Below are 23,372 nucleotides of genomic sequence, written 5' to 3' on the forward strand. Positions count from 1 at the left end.
ACAGAATCACAGAATGTTAGGGATTGGAAGGGACCTCAAGGGATCATCTAGTCCAATCCCGCTGCCAGAGCAGGAACACCCAGATGAGGTTACACAGGAAGGCGTCCAGGCAGGTTTTGAATGTCTCCAAAGAAGGAGACTTCACAATCTCCCTGGGCAGCCTGTTCCAGTGTTCTGTTACTCTCACTGAGAAGAAGTTTCTTCTCATATTTAAGTGGAACCTCTTGTGTTCCAGTTTGCACCCATTACCCTTTGTCTTATCATTGGTTGTCACCAAGAAGAGCCTGGCTCCATCCTTGCGACACTCACCCTTTACATATTCATAAACATTAATGAGGTCACCCCTCAGTCTCCTCTTCTCCAAACTAAAGAGCCCCAGCTCCCTCAGCCTTTCCTCATAAGGGAGATGCTCCACTCCCTTAATCATCTTTGTGGCCCTGCGCTGGACTCTCTCCAGCAGTTCCCTGTCCTTCTTGAACTGAGGGGCCCAGAACCGGACACAATATTCCAGATGAGGTCTCACCAGGGCAGAGTAGAGGGGAAGGAGAACCTCTCTGGACCTACTAACCACCCCCCTTCTAATACACCCCAGGATGCCATTGGCCTTCCTGGCCACAAGGGCACAGTGCTGGCTCATGGTCATCCTGCTGCCCACCAGGACCCCCAGGTCCCTTTCCCCTACGCTGCTCTCTAACAGGTCGCTCCCCAACTTATACTGGGACCTGGGGTTGTTCCTGCCCAGATGCAAGACTCTACACTTGCCCTTGTTATATTTCATTAAATTTCTCCCTGTCCCACTCTTCAGCTTGTCCAGGTCTCGCTGGATGGCAGCACAGCCCTCTGGTGTGTCAGCCACTCCTCCCAGCTTGGTGTCATCAGCAAACTTGCTGACAGTGCACTCAATTCCCTCATCCAAGTCATTGATGAATATATTGAATAGTACTGGTCCCAGAACTGACCCTTGAGGCACTCCACTAGATACAGGCCTCCAACTAGACTCTGTCCCATTGACCACAACTCTCTGGCTTCTTTCCTTCAGCTAGTTCACAGTCCACCTCACTACTCGATTGTCCAGACCACACTTCCTCAGTTTAGCAGCAAGGATGCTGTGGGAGACTGTCAAATGCTTTACTGAAGTCAAAGTAGACCACATCTACTACTCTGCCATCATCTATCTGCCTCGTTATGTCCTCATAAAAGGCTGTGAGGTTGGTGAAGCACGACTTCCCCTTGGTGAAGCCATGTTGACTGCCCCTAATGACCCTCTTATCCTTGATAGGCCTTGAGATGGCGCCAAGGATAAGTTGTTCCATCAGATCATCGAGTCCAACTGTTAACCTAACACTGTCACTCAACCATGTCCCTAAGAACCTCATCAACGTTTCTTTTAAACACCTCCAGGGATGGTGACTCAACCACTTCCCTGGCCAGCCTCTTCCAGTGCCTGAAAACACCTGAAATATGAGGTGGCCCAGCAGCACAAACACATATCTGAGTGCCTTCTGTACCACCCTCCTTGTGGCAACAAGTGGCAGTGTCCCAAGTTTTGGCAGGTTTCTGCAGAGCGCTGTCACTATAGGCTACTCATGTCTTCTGCCTTCCAGGACACACAGGAGGCCCCTTTGCTGTCAACCCACCTCTAGGATCGCAGGAAGCTAAGGTTGCACTTATTGCCTGTTTCTCTGTTTCTACCTTAGAACAGGTAAAGCCCACCAGGGCTGTGACATGGGCACCTGTGTGTCTGCAAGGCCACCATCACAAAGAGAATGGAAAGAACAAAGAAGTTTGTTTCAGAGAGGGCCTGTCTGCAATGCAGAAAGAAAATCTTCATGCCTGTAAATAATCTGGATAATGTTACATGATTTATTTTAACATTTTGATGTGGTAGGGCCATTTGTCAATTATCTCCCTTGAGCTATAAATCAAGGGCTTCTAGGCCCCTTCGTCCTTGAGCATCATATGATGCTGCATTACCTCAGTGAATTTATGAAAAAACATCCCCTAACTAGGTATAATGAAATTAAGATTTTTCAGAAGGGCCTATTGCTAATCTTCCTTGTGTTAATTTGTAGGAATTGATTAACTGTAGCCTTTTAATTAAGAAAGAAAAGGCTAAGTAGGGAGCTTCAAGGGAGATAAGTCAGGCAGTCAGTAAAGAAAGGATAAGAAAAGCAAGTTGAAGTGTACATGATAATTAGAAACTAAACCACTCCTCCCATGGGAGGGCTGGGACTTTGGGATTTTATCAATTTACTATTCCATGGAAACTTTTGAATTTAACCAACATCCAGCCATCAAGATTGTTCTAATTAGTTAGAGCTGTATAATTAGCTGTCACATTAAACTTATGTCCATGTTTAATAAACCTAAGTTACTATTAAAAAAAGACGTGACTCGTCTATCTAATTATTTGATTGAACTAATAAAATCTAGGAAATGTAAAAAGGCCACAGTCTGCCTTGTAGCACTGTGTCTGAGAAATCTATAAGGGGTTTGAAGATTTTGCTTGTCTGGAGTGATTTTTTAAGGCTGCTGGAAGGACATATATGCATGTAAATACAAGTCACCTATCGATATAAATTAAAATTATTTTTTCATATCAGCAGATGTTATGAACAACAGCATTTATGCAGTTATAAAACATTCGGAGAGAAAATACAAATTGTCACTGAGGGTGTAATTTCATTCAAATAATACAAACCCAGTCACTGGAAAAGTATCACCACAGCCAAAATCATAATAGGATTAGTGCCCCATTTTTTTTTTCTTTTAGTAACTTTACATATGACTTTTCATGAAAGCTGGAAAGGAATTAACACAGTGTCCCAGTGCAGGGGATTCTTTCAAAAACTGGAGTAATCAAAACTCACACTGTAATTACATGATCAATAACCTTCTTGTTGCAGCTGCCCACATCGGGGTTGGTATCAGTGGCCAGGAGGGGATGCAGGCGGTCTTGTCCAGCGACTTCTCCTTTGCACAGTTCCGTTACCTGCAGCGCCTGCTCTTGGTCCATGGCCGGTGGTCCTACATCCGCATGTGCAAGTTCCTCAAATACTTCTTCTACAAGAATTTTGCCTTCACGTTAGTGCATTTCTGGTATGGCTTCTTCTCTGGCTTCTCAGCACAGGTAGGTCCAGCTTCTGTTTTGTCATGGTCATGTCTAGCATTTTCAAGCAAAGTGTCTGGCAACATTTTAGAAGGAAATAGACTAAGCCATTGCTTCCACCTCACTGCATGGCACACAGGTCTGTCGTCTTCTCCTGTATAAAGCAGATATTGCTGCTCTCATTGTACTGCTGGTAGAGGATGGATGCCTGATGACAGTTAGAATAGAATTATAGAATCATTTTGGTTGGAAAAGACCTTTAAGGTCATCGAGTTTAACCATTAACCTAACACTGCCAAGTCCACCTTGAAACCACGTCCCTAAGAACTTCATCTACACACTTCTGAAACATCTCCAGGGATGGTGACTCCACCACTTCCCTGGGCAGCCTGCTCCAACGCCTGACAACCCTTTTCATGAAGAAATTTTTCCTAATATCCAACCTGAACCTTCCCTGGTGCAACTTGAGGCCATTTCCTCTCATCCTATCACTTGTTACTCAGGAGAAGAGACCAACAGCCTCCATGCTACAACCTCCTTTCAGGTAGTTGCAGACAGTGATAATGTCTCCCCTCAGCCTCCTTTTCTCCAGGCTGATCAGCCTCAGTCTCTTCTTCTGCTCCTCAACAGACTTGTGCTCCAGACCCTTCACCAGCTTCACTGCCCTTCTCTGAACTTGCCCATTGAAAGCTTTTCTCTTGTGTGGTGAAGGAAGGCCCAAGAAATCTATGAGACCAGTAATTACATAGTATAGCAGCCTGCTCATAGGAAATCTATAAAGGATCCAGGAGCTCTGATGTTTTGAATTGAGAGAGGCTTAGCACCATGGATTCCTGTATCCATAAAACTCTCAACAGTTCAGGACCTGCTTGGATGATCTTCATATTCTCTGTGGAGACAGTTATAATCCACTTAGTTAAAACTAGGTGCATTATGAAGCACACAGGTACCTTGTGGGATTTCTGAAAGTGTTCAAACTGCCTACATCCACCAAACAAGGATAGAGATCACACAGAGGCTGGACCAGTTTGGCCACATCTGTGTAAGCCCCGCACTTGCCTGATAAGCACATTTCACAGAATCACACAGAATCACAGAATGTTAGGGATTGGAAGGGACCTCGAAAGGTCATCTAGTCCAGTCCCCCTGCCAGAGCAGGAACACCCAGATGAGGTTACACGGGAAGGTGTCCAGGCGGATTTTGAATGTCTCCAGAGAAGGAGACTCCACAACCTCCCTGGGCAGCCTGTTCCAGTGTCTGTCACCCTCACTGAGAAGAAGTTTCTTCTCAAATTTAAGTGGAACCTCTTGTGTTCCGGTTTGTACCCATTGCCCCTTGTCTTATCATTGGTTGTCACCGAGAAGAGCCTGGCTCCATCCTCGCGACACTCATCCTTTACATATTCATAAACATTAATGAGGTTGCCCCTCAGTCTCCTCCAAGCCAAAGAGCCCCAGCTCCCTCAGCCTTTCCTTATAATGAAGATGCTCCACTCCCTTAATCATCTTTGTGGCCCTGCGCTGGACTCTCTCCAGCAGTTCCCTGTCCTTCTTGAACTGAGGGGCCCAGAACTAAACACAATATTCCAGACGCGGCCTCACCGGGGCAGTTTAGCCCCCAGTGTGTTCCACCAGCTTGCAAGAGGAGCAGCTCCCGTGCAGCGAAAAATCTGGTGTTAGTTTAACACAAACCGATCCCCAGCCCAGCCCCTGGGACGGGCGGGCAGCCTGCGATCGCCAGCGGAGCGCTGCCCGCCGCGGAGCGCGGCCCCCCCCTGCCGGCGGCCGCGGCGGTCGTGCTCCGGCTGCGGAGCGAACGGGGCCGGGGTGCGACCCTTCCTTCCCCCGTGCGTTCACACAGCTCATGGCGATGAGGCGTTTCGGGCTGCTGAGATTGAGTCACCTGGTAATTTTGGTCTCAGCGGCGTCTCAAATTAGCATGTCCCAATATTTAATTGTGTATGCTTTTGAAGAGCTGGAAAAGGGACCATTCTGCTAACTCCATGCTCTGTTTATTTGCTTGTTTGTTTTATCTTTAGACTGTCTACGATGAGTGGTTCATTACGCTTTACAATTTGGTATATACCTCCCTCCCGGTGCTAGGAATGAGCCTCTTCGATCAGGTACTGTTTCTACCACCACTTCTATTTTTTTTTTTTTTTTAATAGGGATTTTATCTCCAGGTGCTTTGAGCTGGTTCCATGAAGGAAAAGCAGCTGATTTGTTGGCTTGCTACTGTGGTAGCTCCTAAAATAGTTTCCTTCCAGTGAGACCTGAGAGCACCAAAAAAATAAAAAAAAAGGATGCACCACAGAGGATATCGTGATTTGGCCAGTGGGTTTCCATGTGTGATGAGACCTTTGTGTTAGGCTGTTGACTACAGAGAAATCAGCCGTTGCAACGCTCCCCTGAAGCTCTGTTCCTGAAGTCTGACAAGTGACTTTTTAATGATCACACAGAGCAATGAATGAACTAGAACTCTGAAGCCAGGTTTTCCAGGTTCAGCCTTTCTAGTGACAGTCTTCCTGCAGTAATTTCACATACACATTTCTATCTCATGCACTATTCAGCAAGACAAAGGAGCAATAAAGCTGCTCCTATATGACTTTTACAAGTTAAATAAGTAGGAACTTGCCACTCCACAAAGGTTCACAGTGTTCAGTTCTGGACACTTAAGGGATATAGGTGAGGCAGCTTTGCCTGTGTGTGGACCCAGGGAAGGTATTTTCTATCTCTTAGCTTCCAGGCAACTCACAGGAGAGCAAACCATGCAGTCTGCTTAGGATGAATCATACCTTCTTTTTTATTTCTTGCAGCACTTGTCAGCTTTCTCAGCACAAGAAAGGTGAAATTCAACATGGAAAACGTGCCTAGGTGATCTTGGGATATGGCATGCTCATCAGCACAATGGAGTGAATTATGTGCTAAACCTTTCCTCATGGAAATGCATGTCACAGTGACGCGGCAACCCTAAATGATCTTGTGTGGTTGGTTGGGTAGGTGTCAGAAAATCTGACCATCTCCACTCTACTTTCAGGATGTGGATGATCGTTGGAGCATGCTGTTTCCTCAGCTCTACGTGCCTGGCCAGCAAAACCTCTATTTTAACAAAATAGTATTTGTCAAGTGCATGTTTCAAGGGATTTACAGTTCCCTCATTCTCTTCTTCATCCCCTATGGGGCCATGTACAATACAATGAGAAGTGATGGGAAGGCCATTGCTGACTACCAGTCCTTTGCACTGATGGCCCAAACCTGCTTATTGATTGTGGTGTCTGTACAGGTAAGCCATTCCAGGTAACATTTTTAGGAATTAGTTGTTATTTTATGAAGGCAGCATTTGGAGGGCCGCTTGGGATCTTGATAGCATTGCATTTGCTGCTGCGTCTTGCATTCTTGCAAAAAAAAAAAGTCTCTTGACACCAGATTACTCTCCTCAGTTCAACAGAACAACAGATTTGTATGTTATGAAAGATCAGGGTGAGAGGAATGCAGATTCTTTGCCTTGGCAAGTTTAGAGTCATAGCAGAAAAAAAACAAACAAAAAAACCAGTTAAGGCTGGGAGTAAAGAAGGACTCATTCCTATTTTACAGGATGGGTTTGAAGCATAGGACTGTCTGTCTGCTGTCAGGCAATTATTTGCAGGATCTCCATCATGAGCCTGTCTCTGTAGCCTGGCCCTATGCATGACACAGATTGTGCAGCTGTACTTTCTTGAAGAAATAGCTAAGACTTGGGTGGTAATAAAATGCAGACGGTACTAGCAGGATGAGAGAAATTTCTTAAAAGAAAAGCCAGTCAATAACACCTCCCTTACTTTGAATGGTGTCACATCATCCTATGATCTGTGTCTTGGTGTTTCTTGAAACTTGAATGAATAACAGTCTTGGGGGCAGGGGTACAAAGAAGAGGACAAGATCTCTACCTGTGTTCAGCACAGATCTGCTAAATAATGAAAGCACTGACAATAACTATATTGCTCTGTTCTTTCAGATTGGCTTGGACACCTCTTACTGGACAGTTGTGAACCAGTTCTTCATCTGGGGCAGCCTTTCTGTTTACTTTGCTATCACCTTCACCATGTATAGTGATGGCATGTACATGATCTTCACAGCCTCCTTTCCATTCATTGGTAAGCCCTAGGACAAATTTGGATTGCACTCAAAATGGGCACACTGCAGGGCTTAAATCTGTCGAGTATTTCTAGTACATGTTATTGCCTCTCTGTAGGCAATAACAGAATATATTGATTGCCTTTTCTACAAGAAATGCCAGGATATTTCTGAGGGCTACTGGGAATGCTTACTTTGAATCCTGTCCATGCTGGTGAACTGTGCTACATTCACTTCCTTGCATAAGAATGCACATTCACAGGCAGACACAGGAATGAACCTTTAAATAAACCCACTGAGCTGGCTGGAATGCTTTCTGCAGCTCTTTTATATTCTGTTTCTAGGTGGACACACTTATAGATGGACACATACAGATATCTAGCAGCATTTTGTTTGCAGAAGAGTGCATGTTCTTTTGCAAATAACATATTGGTATAGGAAAGCGTAGAAGCACAACATTCAGCTAGACATGAGAAAAATGCCATATGATTATGGTGAGCCTTCTGCCAGGTTAAATGGCAAATTCCCAACAACAAAAAAATCCAGTGATGACCATGTCTTTGGAGTTAATCTACGTAGCAGATTTCTGAACACATGCAAAAATTGAAGGATAGTATAAAAATGAGTCCATCTCCTGAGACTTTGACCGGGAGGAAGATGAAAGTGTAGCGAAGTAATTCAGGTGGTTTTTAATAGCTCTCTGCATCCATAGCAAATATTGATACAGTATTGTAATGAGACTCTGTTTCTAAAATCCCAGTGACTTTTGTTCTGAATCTCAGGTTAGTATATTAATCAGTGTCTTTATTTCTGGATTAATTGTTAAGGCAAGATTTGTTGTGCCTCTCTTCACGGCAATATCAAGGTGCTTGGCCATTTTAGAAATATGTGATATGCAGGTCTGTTGTTGCAATATATTTTCCAAGCAGATGGTCACAGCCACTGGAAGATGGCTTTTAGTGTCAAAAGTGCTGAGTGAAAGAAGACAGAGTGTCTGTTCAGTTTCCAAGGACAGGTAGCAGCTCACTTGCCAGGGATATCTCTATCTGATGCTCTATTGATACTACATAGGTCAAATTAGCCATAATGCTGAGTGACTCTTAATAAGGCCTCAGTCTGAAACTATTTTGAAGGAAAGTGTTTCTGGTCTGGACAGAGACAACTTGTTTACTTGAATTTCAGTGGAGTTGTATTACAGCAGAATTTGGCCAACTGAAAAGAAAACATTAAGCAACTTCACTGCCAACGACAGCATCACTGAGCCCTGTAATCAGAGTTTTGCAGACTGTTTGTTCTCTCTTACGTTCCTTCAGTTTTGGAGAAGCCAGAAGTGAGTGCTTTTGTTTCAAAGAAGGTTGCAGTGTCACGCCAGCCCAAGGCAGCTGCTCTGTCAATACACCCTTTCGAGTATGCTGTCCATGCAAACACCCAGGGCAATACATGTTTATTTCATAAAAGGCTGTGATCCTGTTGTCTGCTGGGCAGAGCCAGTACTCCATATGCTTCAGGAAATGGTGCTGGAAAGTAAGAAGATAGTGATCCTCCTTTTTGCACTAGAGTTCTGGCAAAACATGAGAGCACTGGAGTGCTGCTCAAAAAGGTCTCCTGGACATTTGTATCAGTCATTTGCAGTGACTTGACTCTTTGTAAAGAGATTAGGCATTCACTCTGACATCCTTGTCTCCCTGAGTTGCTTCAGTTGTCTGGATGCTGCATTTTTCTTTGCTTATCTCAGTGTTACCAGTATTGCTGTCCTGTTTAGAGCAAGCTGATTTAATTATTGGAGATGGTGTCTGCTTTATATTTTCATCTGTTCACTGAGTGCTTCAGGATCACAGAGAGTGAAAGGTTCAGGTGAATGATGGTGAGAGGTGCTGCTGTCACAGTTTTAATCACACTTTTATTTTTCAGGTACGGCTCGAAACACCCTCAGCCAGCCAAATGTGTGGCTAGCAATCTTCCTCAGCATCACCCTCTGTGTGCTGCCTGTGGTTGGCTTTCGGTTCCTGAAGACTCAGTTAAAGCCAACTCCCAGCGATAAAGTAAGGACATACCTTATCAAGCCAGAAATCCTGCTTACTACTACCTGAGCTTACTGTGGAACCATAATGCATGGGCTTGAGCATTGCTCAGAGTCCATGTCCCTATAGGTACAAGTGCTGCCATCCGTCTGTCCCCTAGTCCCTTGAGAAGGAGGATTGAATACGGGGTTTGGCACAGTTCAAACCATCTGCAGCTGGGACCAAGGCTGAGATTATTCAGCTGTGGATTAGATTGCACTGGAGCAAGGAAGCTGCACTATTTTTAGGTGCAGGGTTTAAGTGCTGTGGCTCAGTGGCAAAGGAGTGGCCTGTTCCTCCCGCCCTGCTGCTGTGCAGTTTTTATCCTGGCAGACCACAGCCCTTCACTCTCCACCCAGGCATACTTGTTTGCTGGGGATTTTTTTTACTTCAGAATTTACTTCATTGGTAGCCAATGGTTTTATGCCCCCTCTGAAGCCAGCTGCCCTCCTACCCCTAGGAATATGAATATGAGGCCATTAGGGCAAGGAGAAGCTGTGAGAGATGAATAGCTTATGCCAGAGACATCACTGAGAAACTTGCCCCCCTTAACCTTCTCAAGGATCTTCTGCAGGTGACTCCCTTGCTCATTTAAGACTGATGAACCTGGTACTTTGTGTATGGTGTGGACTGTAGCCCTGCCTCAGGGAGCTGGCAGAGGTTTGCAGGAGCCTGAGCTCGCTGCTCTGTTCCTCCTGTGGAAAGATGGTGGGTTTGTAGCTCAGAAAGCAGCGTCTTTCCTGAGGTCCAGTGACTGTGGTATCTCTGCTGCACAGTCTCTTAAGTTACACATGTATCCCTTAAGGAGAAAACACATTGTTAATTGCATTCTTCTAAATGATAAGGGATGAGAGAATTTGGTTGCAACAGAGAAGCTCACCTGGGCTTCTTCAGCTGAAGTTTATTATCTGGAGTTTTGTGTCCAGTCTGGGCTCCCCTGTTTAAGAAGGACAAGGAATTACTGGAGGGAGTCCATCGGAGGGCTACAAAGATGCTGAGGGGTCTGGAGCATCTTTCTTATGAGGAGAGACAGAGAGACCTGGGTCTGTTCAGCCTGGAGAAGAGAAGCTGAGAGGGGACCTTATCAATGCTGATAAATATCTCAAGGGCAGGTGTCGAGAGGATGGACCAGACTCTTTTCAGTGATGCCCAAAGATAGGATGAGGGGCAATGGGCACAGACTGAAACACAGGAGGTTCCTTCTGAATATGTGGAGAAAATCGTTTACTCTGAGGACGCCAGAGCCCTGGAACAGGCTGCCCAGAGAGGTCGTGAAGTCTCCTTCTCTGGAGACATTCAAAACCCACCTGGACACATTCCCTGCTCTGGATAACCTGCTTTAGCAGGTGGGTTGGACTAGATGTTCTCCAGAGGTTACTTCCAACTCCAACCATTCTGTGATTCTGCGACCACATAGCTCACTACAGCCAATGGACTTCTCCAGAAGATCAGCATAAACACAGCTTTCCGGAGTTGCTTCCGAAGAGGAGCATCTGCTAAATGCTGCTGCCACCTGGTGCTTCCTTCGTCTTCCTGCACCGAGCTGTGAGACACGACTGTCTGAGCACAGTGCCAAGGGTGTGCTCCTCAGTGGCTGCCCTGGTCATCCTTGGGATGTCTGCGAAACTCCCCAGGTGCTCCAGGACTGTTGGAGAAGGAGTGAAGGGGAATTCTCAGCCCTTGCAGAGGGGGTAGGTGGGTGCTAGAGAAGACTGCTAGGTAGGGGGGTCCCCAGGACACAGAGGCAGTTCAGGTGTGTGAAAATGGGCTGAGTTTACCCTTCAGTTGAGTGGAAGTCCAACAAAGCTGTCACCCAGAATTCCAGCCTCAGTGCCTGGGTTGAGCATCTCTCTCTAGTGCAAAATTGCTTTACTTTTCTACCTCCTCTGGGAAGTGAATTGTTACAGGAGAGGAGTGTTTGTGTGTCCTGCTGTATGGAGATCCTCAGCTGTCAGAATGACAGGAACTTAAATACAGACCTGATGTTTAGAGAGGCCAAGTAATGGCAGCAATGGCTGCCATTGCCCCAAGCCAAAAGTGCAGTGGTCCGGCAGCTGGTGATTCTGCTGACCCACTGGCACTCAGCACTGGCTTCCTGCCTTTGACAGCCCTTTTCTGAAAAGATGCTTTTCTGCAGATGATCTTGGTGGCCATGTGGGAGCAGAGAGCCCACTACCTGCAAATAAAGTGCATTATTTCTTTCCCTTCTGCCAAGGAATATGAGAGTCTATCGATCACCATTCTTATCATGAAAAGCTTTTATGTATCAGAGATCCCCTTTAGTAGTCTGTTTTCTAGATTGAGTAAGCCAGTTCTTAAATGCCTCCTTATTTGTTTTCTGGACTATTGATTATTGTTGAGATGACTTTCACATTTTGGGTTATTTGACTGAAGGAGTTGCAGTAATACAACAACCAAAGCATCTAAGAGCTGTGAGGACAAATACACTGAAATTATCCCTTTCCATGACTTACAGATGATACTCCCATTAATGCCTTTTAGGATAAGATTGTCTTTTTCTTTTACCAGGCTGCCATTCTGTGCTGCCAGTTCAGTTCCTGCTCCACAACCCCTCCTGCCATCCCTCTGTGCTGTCAATAATTTTTGGCTTTGGACCTCTGTTTCTGTTTCCCTTCCTTTGTTCTTCTCTTACTGTTCTTGTGAATAATGATGCACTTCCCATGTTTTCCATCTCATTTTCTGATTTCAGGTCCTGCTCAAGATCAAAGAAGACAAAAAGCGGCCACCTCCACCCTCACCCAAGAGACGCCTGCGTCGGACTAGCACCCGCCGCTCCGGTTATGCCTTCTCCCACCAGCATGGCTTTGGAGCACTCATTATGTCTGGAAGAAACATGCGGCCAAAATCACCTTTTGCCACAACAGGAACATTTTCACCAAATAGTGACAAATATAAACACAAAGGACTGTAAAAAACAAGCAAGTAACCAACCAACAACAAAACCACAAAACAAACCCCTAAACCCAAACAAACAAACAACAAAGAAGAAAACAACAAAAAAACCCAAAGCAAACCAAAATAAAGGGCTATCAGGAGAGGAGGTCATGCTCCCTGCAAAGCATCGAGCCAGTGGTGGCTCAGAGCTCTGCCCTCTGGGGTACCAAATCAAGGACTTGGGCCTCTCCTTTCACCCACATGCGTGCTCTGACTCCAACTTCTTTTCCAAAGACGTGTGCTGCTGCCATGGAAGGCAGGCAGGGTGAATAAGAGCTATTTCATGGTATCCCAGAGGGTGTCCATGGAACAAGAGAGAACATACTGCGGAAGGCATCTCTGCTCCTTGAGATTGTTCATAATGCTATTTTATTTTTTTCCCTCCCTTTAACTACATACCTCAGAGCAAAGAGAAGTCCAGGCTGAGGGAAAGGCTGAATTGGTGATGTCTTTCTCATTCATGTGCCTTTATTTTTGTCATAAATCCACTCCTGGCTGTATTACTGGGGTGACAGTATTGACCCCAAGTGTGCCTTAGGTCCAGCCACACAACCCCCAAATCCCCGATCTTTGTAATATGTGTAATTTTTTAGTCTTTTAACTGTATACAGGCACTCTGAAAGGCATGAGTTGGAAATAACCTCCTTCCAAACTAACTGTTAATCCAGTTTCTCAAGAGATGGCCAGTGACCAAATACCAGCATCTTCCCGCATCTGCAGTCAGGAAGTGCTGCAAGCTCAGAGAAACCCTTAGTTGGTCAAGGGACAAGGACTTGGCATTCATCGGCCTGCCCTGTTTTATCTGCATTGCAAATCTGCTCTTGTAAAGAGATCATTGTCCTCAGAGCCCTCTCAGGTTTCGTAGCTCGGCCACAGCCATTTCATTTAGACTCAAAGGGCAGAAGCAGCTCAGGCTGCCATAAGAGTCAAGCCATAAAATCTAGCCGTGAGAAGGCCAAGACACGGTTAGGGCTCATCTGAACTGCTGGCACCCAGTGTCTCTCCCACCAAAACAGGCTGAGGCACACGCACGTTTGACTTGATGGAGATCACTCGAGCAGTATCAGAGGCAGAGATGCTATTTCATGGATAGTGGAGGGTGTCCTGCTCCACTCGTGCTGTTGCTCAGTGTAAGGGATGAAGCATGACCCAGTGGCTCCCTCACCCTCCCTGATGAGTGATGTGGGTCAAGTTTCAGAGGAACTTAGTGAAGGCTTGGGGGCCTCTACAGAGTTTCGCTGTGCTGGCTAATACTTTATTTGAGAATGGCTCATCTGTGAACCACCATCTGCAGAGAGCTGAAAATCCTACCAGCCTGACTGCCAGCAGAGGGACCTGAGATGCACAGACACAGCCAAAGACATGGTTATCCTGGGGGACTGGGATTTGCTCACTGTTTTGTTACACCAGCTCCATAAGCAGCAGGGTTAGTGGGTGGAAGGCCAGCGTGGCAGCATGAGAGTCTGTCCTGCCAGCACTGCTGAGCTGTCTAAATGAAGCTTTTTTGTGCAGAGGACTAAGCAGCATTTGCTGGTTTGTTGGTTTTTTTATGGTGCTTCTATACAAATGTAGACTCTTGTCTTGTTTTGAACTGGATTTTTTTGCACAGTAACCATCTGGTATTTATTGGTAGCTCTCTGCCTCGAGTCTGAGCTATCGATGGAAGCAATGTATGATGGCAACAGGCCAGCCATGTCCCTATTACATCTGATCTGCATGTAACACCTTGCTGCCTGTGGTCCCAGTTTCAGCAGTTACTAAGAAGCTTTAATAAAAGGTTGAAGCTTTAATAGAAGGTTTCATCTCCCAGCATTTACCCCAGCACCGAAAAAAGATTCTGTCGCACCTGCTGCTTTGGGAGGGTCGTTGCAAACTGTGGTATTACATTTCAGCATAGCCAGTGCAAAACTAGAACTGGGACTGGATCCAGACTTCAGCATCCAGGAGCTGCTTGCTAGGGAAGGACCAAATTCTAATCATTGGTCTCTCCTGCAAGGAGATACCTGAGTAAAGTGAGAGCCTGCACCCTGACTGAGGAAACCACTGTGATAGTGCTTGTCACCGGTCTCTGATTTAGCATTCACTTTGCACAGACAATCATGGCTTTCTGATGAGGATTGTGGGTTTCACAGTCAGCCTCCCTGGGGCTAGAGGAAAATGGGGAATTTATGCAGTTAAACAGACATCCCTACGATACCCAGCCTGGTCTGTGGGCTGAGAGTCCTATCAAAGCTGTTCCTAGGATGTAATGCAGCAGAATACGATGCAGAGTAGCAGAGGCAGACCTTTTGCTGACAAAGCAAGGCGACTCTGAGACTGTGTCATTCTTCTCATACGGTTTAAGGGCAAAGCATTCACCTTCTGGCTGAAGCGAACTTGCAGATGCTGCATAGGACGCACAGGGGATAATAGAGCTGCTGGTGAATTTGCTTCGGATACAAATATTTCAGTGATTTGACGAGATCAGCATATGAAATATATCAGCTAGCAGTGATGTCTGTCCTACATCGCTCCTGATTTTGTAAAATAATTTTTTTAAAAGGAAAAAAAAAATAAAATATGGGGATGACTGATTCCGTTGCGAGTCTGTGAATCGATCAAAAGGAATTTTATCACCACATGTGCATCTTTGTTCTTGGACCTCCTGAGGCCAGAGGACCCGGGCGGGAGGCGGGGAGCGCCGAGGTCCCGCCCCGCCGCCCGGCTGTAAACAGCGGAGCGGTGCGGGCGGCCGGTAAGGGACGGCGGGGTGCGGGGCGCGGGGTGCGGGGCGCGGGGTGCGGGTGCGGGGTCTGTCCGTGGCCGGGGCGGGCAGCCCTGCGCGGCGCGGCGGGGCGGGCAGGGGGGCTCGGTGTTCGGCGTGTGCGTGGTCATCTTGCTCGGTCCCGCTGCGGGGCGGGGGGAGGGGAGAAGATGTCAAACCTCGTGTCATCGGGTGTGAAGGTGATAACGTAATCTTGCTGAAGCTCAGTATTTGATGGGTATATCGAAAATTAGTCCCTGACATGGATTTTGTTTTTTGCTGTCTCACCCCGCCTTTTCCTCATTATTCCATAATACAGACGTTCGTGATTTGAACCCTCTTGTTCTGCTGTAGCACCTAAATACTTGACAGTGTGCTGGGCAGCAGTTTCAGGATCGTGAATGATAATGCTTTGATGATAACCACTGATAGAATCATAGAATCATTTTGGCTGGAAGAGACGCTCAAGATCATCGAATCCAACCATAACCCAGCTCTAGCACTAAGCCACGTCCCTAAGAACCTCATCTACATGTCTTTTAAACACCTCCAGGGATGGTGACTCAATCGCTTCCCTGGGCAGCCTGTTCCAATGGCTGACAACCCTTTCCATGAAGAAATTTTTCCTAATATCCCATGATGATATCATTGTAATGACGATAACATTACTTTTATTACACTGTAGCAGAGGAGGGCTTAGAGTCTCTCTCCTGTGAACCCAACATGGTGATGGGGAGCAACCTATGCCACTAATAGTGTGGGGCATCGGGTGCTTTTGAGCAGAGATGCGTTGAGATGCTTTTGGGCAGAGGCACCTCAAGGATGTTTTACATGGCTAAGTGCAATGCCTGCATTCCTGCTAGGCTGCCTGGTGGCTCTCACTTTGTTGGTGTGCACCCACACAATTCTCTTCCACGGACCTATATCCTGGAAGTCACTATTCATGAGCAGCTCCTACGGAATGGAAGGACGAAGGAACGCCTCAGGCTCCCCAACTGGAATGATCCTCAACAAGGTCTGTTATAAGAAAGGGGCCATCTGAATAATGTCCTGTGTTAACTACCAGCTGGGAACAAAAACTGGAGCATAAGGGAACTCTTGGATACCTGTAGGCAGAGGTGCTGTGTTTGATAACCCCATCGGACCACTGATAAAACTTAATCCTAAAAACAGCCGTTCCAGCTGAAAAACTTCTTGTTCTGATGGTTGATTCCGCCTCCCCCCCCTATAATTTTCAACCTAAATGTGTTCACTGTGCGTTTATTCTCTTGTCATGCCAGCATTATCCTTTTGCTTCAGCAGTTTTGTTTGTCTCCTGTGATATATTTAGAGAGCAATCCTATCTGCACTCTGCCTACATTTGGCTAGGCTAAACAAACCAGGCTCTTAAGTTTCTTCTTGTTTGATAGGTTTTCTGTTTCCCTCCAGGCCCTTTCTGCACCTGTCAATTTGAGTTTATCATTTTTAAATGTGGGTGACCAGAACTTTTTTGTATGTTGCTCCCTGTCATCAGTGTCTATACAATAGCACTGGTATTTCACTGCCTTGTCTAGACTGCATTTGGTTTTTTTATGGCCTCATCTGTGATCCCTACTGCAGCTTTAGTGGTTATTTTTCCTAACTGTACTGTGAATGTGCACAACTGTCAGCTAAATTGTGTTAGCTAAACAAATACCTCTCGTCTCTCACTGTCTCATGCCTGGTAACGTGAGGAGGAGCTGAAGTCATCACAGCAGAAGTCTGTGCATGTTGATGCTTTAAACTGGTGCCTTTTCCTCAGGGGCAAGCTTTTTCCGTGAGGGCTGGCAAGGGCTTTTTACTACATCTGTTTATGTGTTGGCCGATGTAAATACGCTGGCGTGAGGGAGCTGTCATTCCTCCTAGCAAAAGTAAGTTCCTAGCCTCAGCTCCCTGTCCAGGAGCCACCTCTAGCCCCATTTCAGTGACAGGGGACTGGGTCGCTGGAGGGGTGGACGTGATGCTGTGCTCCAAAGAAGGGCACAGAGCCCTGCAGCCTGGGCTTGACCTGTGAGTGCTTCTGGCTGTAGCTGCAGCTCAGCTGCTCTTTGGTTTTTCCAAAGCTAGTCTTCTGCTGCCCTACTTTTTGTAATTCACTCAGAAGCCGAGAGTGTTTTTCTCTGCCTGGCACTGTGAAGGAGCAATGTCTCTCCCGTCGCCCCAGCTTGAAGTGGTTTTCATATCCCCGTCTCTTTCCCTAGCTCTCCTCTCCTGCTGGGTGGAGCTGGCTGTACTGAGCTGGCTGTACTAGGCTGTCAGCTCCCTGCCTTTCCGCACAACGCTCAGCCCTCTGCCAGACTTTTCAGCTATAAATGGATCTGGCTTTTTCCAACCCCCCTTCCCACCCCCCCGACACCAAGAGATGTCGCGGGAAATCGGAGCTGGGCCACGCTTCCTCTGAATTAGGAAAACATATGATCCAAACACTGGCTTTTTGAAGGTTCTCTGGAAGCATCGTGCCTGGCTTTGAGGAATGGTCTGTTCCCCTGGTGAGAGCTGTGCTGCTGAATTGCTTCTTTGCACTGTGAGCGTGGTTATTCCCAGACCCAAATGCAAAGCTGGGGCAGACCTATAGGTGCTATCTCCAGCCCCATGCATCACCCCACAAACAAAGCGCCGTCTGATCTGAGCGTCGTGTCTCAAGGGAAGACCAATGTTTTGTTATAGGCTGCATCCTGCTTCCGCATCCTATTAGGCACTTAATAAAAGGAGCTTGGCTTTTGTACATAATGAACAACCCCGTTTGCCTCCCTTAACTTTGGGATTTAAGGCAGAGGTCCTGGGATCTTTTAAGGTTTATTGCATTCCCCTCCCCTGAGAGGCATGGAGGATCAGTCTCTTTGTGATCAGCTGCAAGCTGGGGCCTGAAATATGCAGACCAAGGTGACTCAGGGAGTCCATAGCTGCCCTGAATTTTAAACTGAAGCCTTTTGTGTCATCTGGAGCAGAGTACTACCCTCCATCAGCCCTGCAGGCACCCAGGCCATTCATTCCATATAGAGTATAGGTCTGTATTTAGAAAACTAATTTGTACTCTCATGTTGAAAAATTGTAGTCTGAAAGTTTCCCAGTTCGTGTGCTTCACAGCAGCTGCTGGGCCAGGTTCCAGTCTGGTGACCTTTTGCTGACAGCAGTGGGTTTGCATCCCTTGGGCTTAGGCAGCAACACCTAGAGGAGATGCTTCAGAGGCTTCCTTACCCCCTGGCAATTGTCCCTCAGAAACCTTAAGGCTGTGGATAAGGAAACATATAATACTCGAAAGGTGCAAGCCTGGTTTATGGTTACCCGGTATTCTGTCTGCAGTTCTGCTTCTGGTTCAGTTTCTGCTGTGACAGCAGATGCTGTCTGACACTTTTTCCTGTGCAGGATGCCTGGTATCCTGAGTTTTCTCTACTCAGTGACTTGGTTGTGTTGCCTGTTGGATGGGTTGCTGGAGCTGTTGACTGGGCAGTGTGCGATGGACAATGTTCAGAAATACATCTGTTCTCTTTTTATGTGAGCTGGTTGCCCCAGACCAGAATATTACATAGGGGTTATGGTTGGCTGAAACCTCCTTTTGGTCTTTCTGCAATATTTTGCAGGTAATGTATGAAACATAGATGAAGTGCCTCCTTCAACCTTTCCCATGTCATCAAGCTGCTGTGTGGCAAGGGTGCCTTTGAACTCTGGGAATAAATGAAATGAAGATAACTGTGTAGCTGCCTGATGCTCTTTCCTGTGGTAAGCTCTGCTGAAGCTGGGCCAGGCACTAGATTCTACTGATCTGCCAGCTCAGCTTGGGGTGCTTCAGGGTAAACTTGCCTGGAAGCAGTTCTCCTGCTTGCCATATCCATCCCAGATGTTCAGAGAGGCTGGTTTCCCCAGTTCTGCTTGGCCTTACACAACCTGCTTTCTTCTGAACACTTAATTCCCAGTTCTTCACCAAAGCCCTGAACAGATAGCAGGGTGCTTTCTGAGGTTTGTTTGGTATAAATCTCTGTTCCTCTGATTCTGGAATGTGAAACCTTGTTGGGGTTCTGCTTGTGGTATCTGCTGCTCATCTCAAGCCCACAGTTTCTCCTCCTCTTCTTCCCATTCTTGTGTTCTTGCCTGGATTGGGAATGTTGGTTTCCACAATTCACAGATGTTGTACCTGGGGTGGGTATTTGCCGAGCATCTTTGCAACCCTTAAACCTTGCCCCGGACTCTGCACTTCAGACTGAGTCCTCAGCGGAGCTGTGGATGGGTGTGTGTGTCCATCACCTGGCACTGACAGATTCTTTTAGGGATCATTGGCAGAATGATGACAGCACTAGATCGTAGTTACAATTAAAGCTTTATTTTCTTAACAGGCTCTTGGCATCCAGGAACCTTGGGGCTGGTATGGTAGGGAAGAAGAAATCTGTTTGGTTTGTCTATTTGCTGCACAAGACCTTCAGGGCCCGATAATGAGCGGAAGGGAACGAATACATGATCCGCTTGGTCACAGAGAATGGCAGTTCGCCTCATAAAATGACAATAGTTGGTTCTAATGACATTACCAGGGGTCAGGAGCAGGGGTTACCAGTCACGCCATGTCCTCAGGACCATTCCTGTCTGAACAGTCTCCCCACGGGCGGCTCTGGGGCTGCAGTTACAAATGTTCCGCTGACACCAGTATCTGTCTGGCACAACCTGTGAAGGCTGTTGGAGGACACTGCCTTAGGGTGCTTTCAACCTCTCTGCTAGTTCAATTGCTTTGCGGAAAACTATACACTGTGGTGGTGGTACCTCTTGGGCAACTCATTCATGTCCTTCACAAGAAGAACCGCTTGCTGGCTGCTTTCGTCATGGCTGGTTCAAGCTGCTCTAAGATCCCCCACGAGTGTCAGGACAAGACACTGGTTCAGTTGCTGGTGTGTCAGCACAAATTTGATGTGCTGCTCATCTCATCCCAGCGGTGGGATGTGGCGTGCGGTTGTCCTACTGCTGTAATGGTTGTGCTACCATACACACAGCATTGAGACTGTGCCTGGCAAAACCTGTGGAGTATCTGGTACAGGTGTCTACCTGTGTGTGGCTCTGTGTCAGCACAAGTTCAGCTGCAGACCACGAGCATTAGAGCTCCACAGGTCCTTGCATCAGGCCACAGTGTGATATCCCCCTTAGACCAGACATCCCTGGTCACCGTACTTAGAGCATTCCTTGTCAAACACCTGGCTTTGCAATGCATCAGAGCTCTGGTACCTGCAGTCCTGGGTCCCATGGGGATCCCTGTGGAACACATGCTGTGTAACACATCTAGCTGTATTTGGAGTGAAGACTGGAATTTTCTGACAATTCTATGTTATTCAGGGTGTTTGGTTTGAAAACTACCTGAAGAATTATAGGGGTATCTTGCAAAACTTAGCATGATAGAACAGCAAACGGCGTTCCATGCTGATAAATGCCACAACTTTATGCATGTGATGGTGATTTGTGAACAGTTTCTCACTGCCCATAAGAAGACCTTTGAAGTCACCGTGGATTGTTATTTGAGCTCATCAGCTCAATGTTCAGCTGCAGCCAAAAAGGCAGCCCTCATACTGGAAATAAAGAATAAGTTAAAAATTGCTGGTATATATTCTTGTATACTTAGGCATACAGTCATGTTGTTCCTCAGTCTTGAGAACCACACACAGTCAGGTCACTGTCTCTCAGAATAGAGTGGCGTAGACCTAGGCATGATGCAGAAAATGAGAATGGGGATGATGACAGGACTGGAATACCTTTTGTAGGAAGACAGATTAAACAAGGAAAAGTAGATGATAGTAGGAAAGAGTAAAATAGTGTACGGTGGGGAGAAGTTGAGTAAGGAATGACCTTACTCAATTTTGCTGTTTCTCACAGCACAGAAGCAGCCCATCCAGAAAAATTATTTACTAGGCAGGAGGTTAAGGAAGTCCTTTTTCAACACAGTTGATTTGTAGAACATGTTGCTACGAGATGGCATGAAGGCTGAAAATATACACAGATTCCAAAAGGAACCAGACACCTCAGTGACAGAGATGTGTTTCAGTGACTGTTAAACATGGTGGTCAGTGTGCGATCTCCAGCTCTAGAAGTTCCTCGACTGCCAAAAGAGTATGGCCTTAGGAGAGCTCACTCAGTACTCTGTGGCATGTTTATGCCAATGGCAAAATGTCAAAGATAGGACACTAGGCCAGAAGAGTTGTTGGAGTGACTCAATGTGGTGGTTCTTGTTACGCGAACATGCCGAAAAAGTGGGGTGAAAATGAACTGAATTGGTTTTGAATGCTTCTGATCTGATCTGGTGACTCTGCTGTGGGAGTTATGAACAGGTCACCACCAATTTTCTTACATATATTATTAGCAAACCGGAAAGCACTTGCAGGAGAAAGGGACTGGTGCAGGCACATCCCACCACCTCGGTGTGCCAGATGCTGTGGTTGTTGCAGGGAGGATGCCCCAGGTCAGTGACTGCTGCCCACCCTGCCAGGTGAGATGCCGGGCATCTTCTCTCTTGTCCTATCTTTGCTCACCCTTGGCTTCTGATTAGGGTCTAGTTTATGTCCTCATGGAACAGAATCTGGATTCTTAGAGACTCTTTTTCGTACAGCTGTGGGTGTTCTTGTCATCCATCCAAACGTCTCATTCTACAGTGAGGGGAAAGAGCAGGCTATTGCGAATTCTATTGTGAATTCCTCTGTCCTTTCCAAGTCGTGTGTTGCAATTTCCTTCACAGTCTAAGTAGCAAAATGTCTCCAGTCCCCCTCCACTGAGAACACGGAAAGTCTGGAACTGCTGCCTTGAAAAAGCTGTTTGCTGATCATGGAGTGCCTTAGATGCTCCTTTTAGGAGCAACGGCAGAGCTGCTGTTATTTGCCACTCACCCCATTGAAAGCTTACCAAATACATGTTTTTTTTCATGGGAGCTGGCTGAGGTTGTAGCAGAAGCAACCAGACAGCAATGGGCATATGATTTTTGCCTGGCATTCAGTTTGCTGAAGGAGGATTCTGAACTGCTGAAGCCTGAGCCTGGTATTGCAGTGGGATTTTGGGAACACTGGGCTCAGAACTCAGCCATAATTTTAGCTCTGCCTTGTTTCTTGAACCCAAATCTACACACTCACGAGCTGTAATGTTTGTGCCTCTTTCACTGAGATGGATAAAGAGTTTAAAGCCCCTGTTGTGCTGCTCAGTTCCCTGCTCCCTGCAGAGAAAAAAAAAAAAAAAATCTCCTGGCAGCCTCAAGCTGTTTTTAAACGAGACAAATGCCCAGGGTGCCTGTCTACCAGAGCCCCCAGCCAGTACACCGAGTCCCTTTTTAGCACGCTTCTCCGCACAGCTATATCTGGCTCCAGTTCCTTGCTCTGGGAACGTGACCTCATAGTTGTTTTGATATTTCCAGTGATTCAGCCTGGTCCGGGGCAGGGAGGAGTCATTCCTGGTGCAGGCTGACGGGTGTTTGCACGTTGCTGGAATTCCAGAGCGGTGCAGCCCCAGCCCTTCCGCTGCTTTGACAGCTCGGCTGGGCTGGTGCATCGCATTCCTGTTGGCAGATGGCCTGGACGCAGCTGGTAGAAGGACTGAAGCTCCTGCTTTTGGGGTTAATGGGGATCCCTGTCTTTGCAGCATACCTGATGTGGTGAGGGTGAAGAAGGCTTCATGCAGTAGCTTGTACGCCTGGGAAAGCCACGAGGAATCTCTGCTCTATGGGTGGAAAAAGAGTCTCGCAGAATGCTCGGTACTGTTTACAGACTGCCAGCACCCCACAACGCAGTTAACTTCACAACATCTCCAGCAGCTTGGTAAGTGTCATGATCCTTATTTCACAGTGAGGGAAACAGAGGCACCGAACAGGGAGGTGGTCTGCTTGAGGTTTTATGCAGCTGAGCTGGAAAAGTAAACTCTCGTGAAGTAGTGCTGACTGTGCATGTCCTCTCCTGTAAAGGCTGGATTCCTCCAGTGAGTGATGAATATGGGCAGTGGGTCAGACTGAGGTGGAGCAATGCTTGTAGGGAAGAGCAGCTCCCAAAGTCAGACAAGGCCAGGCTGTACAGATTGTTAACCCCCATTTTCTGTGGGTATTGCTCTTCCTCTGTCTCTCCAGGTGTGGTCAGAAAGCCCAGGGGAGAGCTTGTAGACAGGGTTCCCCAGCCAAGGTCAATGCTCATGCTCCTGGCAGGCTGTGGATGCTGCAGGGCTGTCACTTGTGCCTTGGCAGGATTGTTATTGCTGCAGATGCGGCGAGCCTTATTGCAGCCTTGATCTAAACACTCTCAACTGCCTCGCTTGAGCCTGAGTTGTTGTGAATGGTTTTTTAAACCTGTCGGCATCATCTGGTGGTTAGCCATTCCCTGGCTGAGACCTGTTTGGCTGCAGAAGCAGCTTAGTTGAAGATGTGTCTTCAGTG

General features: G+C 46.8%; 2 protein-coding genes across 10 annotated transcripts in view; both read left to right on the forward strand.

Annotated features, from left to right (window-relative positions):
• LOC136002273 (phospholipid-transporting ATPase FetA-like) overlaps positions 1-14,794 on the forward strand; it is a 77,334-nt gene extending 62,540 nt beyond the window's left edge. For 2 of the 3 annotated variants that reach the window (XM_065657173.1, XM_065657172.1), the window contains exons 23-28: positions 2,907-3,130; positions 5,149-5,232; positions 6,147-6,392; positions 7,104-7,242; positions 9,134-9,264; positions 11,993-14,794. In XM_065657173.1, the coding sequence (XP_065513245.1) occupies positions 2,907-3,130; positions 5,149-5,232; positions 6,147-6,392; positions 7,104-7,242; positions 9,134-9,264; positions 11,993-12,214 (1,046 nt within the window). In that variant the 3' untranslated portion in view covers positions 12,215-14,794. Of the gene's footprint in view, positions 1-2,906; positions 3,131-5,148; positions 5,233-5,925; positions 5,984-6,146; positions 6,393-7,103; positions 7,243-9,133; positions 9,265-11,992 lie in introns of those variants that run through there. The other variant, XM_065657174.1, reaches the window with a different exon arrangement.
• A 119-nt stretch (positions 14,795-14,913) lies between these two features.
• The window catches only part of RUSC2 (RUN and SH3 domain containing 2), a 65,621-nt gene continuing 57,162 nt past the window's right edge, over positions 14,914-23,372 (forward strand). For 3 of the 7 annotated variants that reach the window (XM_065657162.1, XM_065657169.1, XM_065657166.1), the window contains exon 1: positions 22,443-22,767. The gene's annotated coding sequence lies outside the window, so the exon portion shown is untranslated. Of the gene's footprint in view, positions 14,972-15,843; positions 15,996-22,441; positions 22,768-23,372 lie in introns of those variants that run through there. The other 4 variants (XM_065657165.1, XM_065657163.1, XM_065657170.1 and 1 more) reach the window with 4 other exon arrangements.

This window comes from Caloenas nicobarica, chromosome Z (genome assembly GCF_036013445.1).
Source record: "Caloenas nicobarica isolate bCalNic1 chromosome Z, bCalNic1.hap1, whole genome shotgun sequence".
Classification (NCBI taxonomy): Eukaryota; Metazoa; Chordata; class Aves; order Columbiformes; family Columbidae; genus Caloenas; species Caloenas nicobarica.